The sequence below is a fragment of the Carya illinoinensis genome, chromosome 6, assembly GCF_018687715.1.
Source record: "Carya illinoinensis cultivar Pawnee chromosome 6, C.illinoinensisPawnee_v1, whole genome shotgun sequence".
NCBI classification, from domain to species: Eukaryota; Viridiplantae; Streptophyta; class Magnoliopsida; order Fagales; family Juglandaceae; genus Carya; species Carya illinoinensis.
The window spans coordinates 7,063,802-7,068,232 of NC_056757.1; the positions used below are offsets into that span (position 1 = coordinate 7,063,802).

Consider the following 4,431-nt stretch of genomic DNA (forward strand, 5'->3'; position numbering starts at 1 on the left):
AAGATAATATGGTCTTGAGATTTGTAATGAAAATATAGAAGTTTCGGATAAAAATAATAGACACAGCAAAAAAGAAAGCACATATGAGAATGAGAGAGAGAGAGAGAGAGAGAGAGAGAGAGAGAGAGAGAGAGAGAGAGAGAGAGAGCACTTTGAAGACTTCAGGAAAACTGTTCCGTGGGTATACAAGATAGGTGCTGCGTTTCAGATGAGATGAATAAATAAATAAAAAATAGAAGAATGCTTTAAAGACTTGAGGAAAATTGTTCCGTGGGTATACGAGACGGGTGTTGCGTTTCATATGAGAAGAATTAAAAAAAATAAAAAAAATTAGAAGAGGATGAAGTTTCAGATACAAAGGAGAGAAAGATGAGAGATAGTCTTTGTGGTTCTCTTCTACGTGTCTTCTTCACACTCTTCAACTCAGGAAGATTTCAAACTGAAGGAGTTGTAAAAAATCGAAGGAGTTGGAGATTAGCTGCATTTTAAATTTCAATTGGGATATTTAATAATGAAATGAATCGTTTCATTATAACACGTGGTTGTACGTGTACGCGGGATTCCCCCATCCCGTGTGCAAGCAGAGTTTTTCATTTAATTATTTGTATTACATACTTAACAAATCCACCAAATACTAATAATTAGGTTGAATGTTACCGAGTTGAGGTATGCCTAATTTCATGATCTTCATTTCACATTATCTAAAGATGGCGGACCAATTCCTCCAGCAGGAATGTTGGAGCCTTGGAGGGTTGCTGACTTGTCATGAGGCCCATGAGGTCACATCCTCTCATATTTGCCCAAATCATTAAATTTGCATGTATAAGTCATTAGTCCCAAAAAGAAAGCATACTTCATCAAATACAGCTAGGGAAGAAACCCTGGCTTTGAGAATTCCAGAATTGAACAAAACAGTAGAATACGATTATTTGTGAATTGATATACGAATATTGTACATTTATATATAAGTATTATTGTACACTAGAAAAAGAAGAGAATATTTTAAGGGAAAAAATGATGAACCAAAGATGTGTCCCACTTTTTGAAATTGCCTGTGTCAAAAGTTACTCCTTTTTAGTACTGGATTTGGATTTCAAATCATCAGGTACATAGGAGGACCAATAAATTGGCAAAACCGTGCACACTGCCTGTATTATGAGGGCAAGAGGAAACCCTGAAAACTGATCTCCTGTAACCCCAACATATGATGCAAGTGCAACGCCAAGGAATCCACTCATAATGAATGCGAGAGCTATAGCAGACATGACAAATGCCATTAGGGATCCTTCACATCCTGGAGGACAGAACTGCGCCATGAGAACACTGAATGGCAGAATCTTGAAAAAGAAGAGAACCTCCAATAAGCCTGAGAAAATCACAACATAGACAGCATCCGGCACACCCATCATTTTGTAGAGCCCCTTCACAAACAACACATCCAATATCATAAATATGGCCATCAATGCCTGGATAGCTGAAATCAGTTTCCTTGGTGGGAATGTCTTCAAGTAACGATTATAGACAATGCTCCATAGAAGCATCGCTGCCTGACCAAACACCTTAGAGAGACCCAATACTGATGAGTCAATCTTCAAATATTGTGTCTGGTAAAAGAACATGGTGCCTGTTAATGCTGGAATTATGGCGTAAGATGCTGCAAACCATGTTATTGAGTAAGCAATCTCAGGTTTTCTTAATGTAGCTGAGAGCTGCGAAAGTTGTTTTCCAATCCCAGCATTGACTTTGCTATTGGGAAGGTTAAGAGAGCTTTCGATAACAGTAACGGTGACGAAAAACTGGAGAGCAAGGAGCAGGCAAAAATACAGGAACATAGTTTGTGGGGAGAATCGATCGATCACAAGACCACCCAGGAGGTTTCCAAAGACTCCACCAGCAGAGGAAGCCATCCAAACATATGATTGGAGCTCTCCTGAGGCAGATGGTTGAGAACTTTTAGAAGAGGAAGTTGGTTGTTTTCCTGCCTCTGCAACAATGGCATCATTCGCAACCTCTGCTATTGAAGCGCCAAGGTTACTGAGGAGGAGATATACAGTAATGGTGAAGATTGAGATGCTTGACGGGGAGATTATTGCTATAGCTAGCCATGACACTGCTTGTAATAAAGCTGCACCAATGAATTTGTGAGATTAATTAGATAAAAATAAAATTAAATTATATATTGCATGGCTAAGACAAAATTATAAATACTAGAAACAGAAAGGAAAAAAAAAAAAAAAGGACCTTCATCTAGAAGCCTAGAACTCATTAGTTCAGAATTATAAGTAATCACGGCATAAATCAAACCTTTCTTCTACAGGCACAATAAAAAGGGTTAGATAATCACTTTCCAAGGTATTGATTGAGCTTTTCCTCATGCAAACACTCTTTCTCCCAGTATATAATTTCGAGCACTAAATAAAATTTGTGAAGATGGCAAAGCAGCTCCAAACTCACCAAGTTCTGCACCAAGCTGAGCAGAATTGTATTTTCTCAAAGCTCAAGTCCAAACTAGCTTTGAGTGGGTCAGAATTTAACTGAATGAGATCTCTCGAATAACCGAGTTCTCATCTTCCTTTAAAAATAATGGTTTCCAACCACTCAATTCCAAAATATCTTCTGAGTCTCACTCTAGTCAGCCGGTACCTCTGAAGCCTAGAGACGAACATAAATTTTGAGCAAATAGCACAAGGATAAACTATCTTGAGGAGACTTGGTGGGAAGATCTGAATAATGCACAGATGTATATGCTGATCATGATGGAAAGAAGTAACAGGGTTGCTCATCTGAATATGATTACCATGAAAATTATTTAATATCAAACATCATGAACATTGCAACCTTTGTAACTTTGTATCAGCTCCTTCAATACCTAAGAGTCTTAAAATGTTCCCAACACAAAAGAGCACCATGGAGTGGTTTGGGCAACTTTTGCTTTCAAATCTTTGTGAACAAAAGATGACTTACCTTAATAACTAATGAAAAAATAACTCAAGTTAAAGGTGTAAAAAATTGTGGCTTCAGCTCCCGATGAGAATACTGGCCATAATCATCAATAAATATGTTCAAGCTTCCAGAAGCAACTTTATCATACTTGTTGGTCCACAGAGACGATTGAACTTCAAGCAATGTTTCGAGATACTTAAAAAACAAGATCAGAGGTCGGCCTTGCTCCACTTAAACAACCTTAAGTAAATCTACAGGTAATAACATAGAGAACATATAATTCATACATTCCTTTTGCTAGGAAATTATTAAGAAAATACATGCTTCTAAAACCTTCAATTTTACCAAGTTCACAACCTCGTACAAATAACCCCTCATCTTACTTGTCAAAATAGTGGATTAACCAAAATAACAGATATTCTTTGTTGTGCTTAATAAGGGTAAAAGGTGCAAAAATAAGACATTGATTAGAATAATTAATATATAATAATGGACTTTAAGGGAAAAAATGAAGTTAGAGGCGCAGTAAACAATATACATAAATGCTTGAAATCAACCTGCTAAAAAAGAAAAGAAAAAGAAGAATTTGCTTTCTACAAAGAAAGAAGAAGGCTTTCAGGAATGGAATCTCTGCTACTTTCGCTTTAGCTCAGCAGAATATACAAACTTTATAGTGGGGCTCTGGTCAATAAATATCAACTTGATAAAAAAAATAAAAATAAAATAAAAAATCCCAAAAATGAAATTTATTTACAGAAAAACCTTTTAGTATTGTAATTTAAACAGCCCTCTCTTCAAGGCATGAAAATTAAACTTCACAGAATATCAATATTCACTTTTGAATCCAAAATATTAACATGGCTTCCATTTTCTTTAAAAAAAAAAAAGCCTTTAGCTTTGGGTTTCAGAACCAAATTTTCATAGTCATATCAGACAATTCAGATTACAAAAGAAACTGAATTCTCAACACTTCAAAATAAAAACAGAAGTCATTATGTACTCTCATCGATCAAGATTTAGCAATCAGTACAATACAGATAGAGGGATAGAGAAGCATTACCTAAAGTAAGGCAAAGAAAGGCAAAGGCGGCGAGTTCACTTACCTCCGACGGCGATGTAGGGAATGCGATGCTGGCCATTGATGTAGACAGCGTCAGAAACGATGCCGTAGAGAGGCTTGGCGACCATGGGGAAGTTGGCGGAGTTGAGGAGGAGCTGGAGCGCGGAGGAGTCCACATTGAGGCCGTCCTTGAGAAAGAAGTTCAAAGCCATCAATGGGAAGCACCTGAAGCCCTGAACCAAGAACCCGAGACCCAGAAGCCTTCTTATCGGGTTCGGATCCCCAACCTCTGAAGCCGACACCATTTTCCGTCGAAGAGTCCAATTCGTTTCTTCTTCTGAGAGCAGAGAGATATTTTCTGCTTTTTTTTTTTTTTTTTTTTCTTCTTCTTCTTCTTCTTCTTCTCGCTGTCTCAAATGCAGTTAAAA

The 4,431-nt window shown here is 37.3% G+C and overlaps 1 protein-coding gene across 1 annotated transcript; it reads right to left on the minus strand.

Moving 5' to 3' along the window:
- Positions 1–902: 902 nt before the first annotated feature.
- LOC122313507 (probable folate-biopterin transporter 7) lies at positions 903–4,403 on the minus strand. Its single transcript, XM_043128587.1, has 2 exons — positions 4,047–4,403; positions 903–2,125 (listed from the first exon to the last, which is right to left on the minus strand). Exons 1-2 carry the CDS (start codon positions 4,306–4,308, stop codon positions 1,065–1,067), a joined length of 1,323 nt encoding a protein of 440 aa, XP_042984521.1. The 5' UTR covers positions 4,309–4,403; the 3' UTR covers positions 903–1,064.
- Positions 4,404–4,431: the final 28 nt, after the last annotated feature.

Coding starts and splice junctions, on each gene's coding strand:
- LOC122313507 (XM_043128587.1), bottom strand. CDS start 4,308: ATGGTGTCGGCTTCAGAGGTTGGGGATCCGAACCCGATAAGAAGGCTT. Junction 2,126..4,046: donor TCCCTACATCGCCGTCGGAG/GTAAGTGAACTC, acceptor TCATTGGTGCAG/CTTTATTACAAGCAGTGTCA.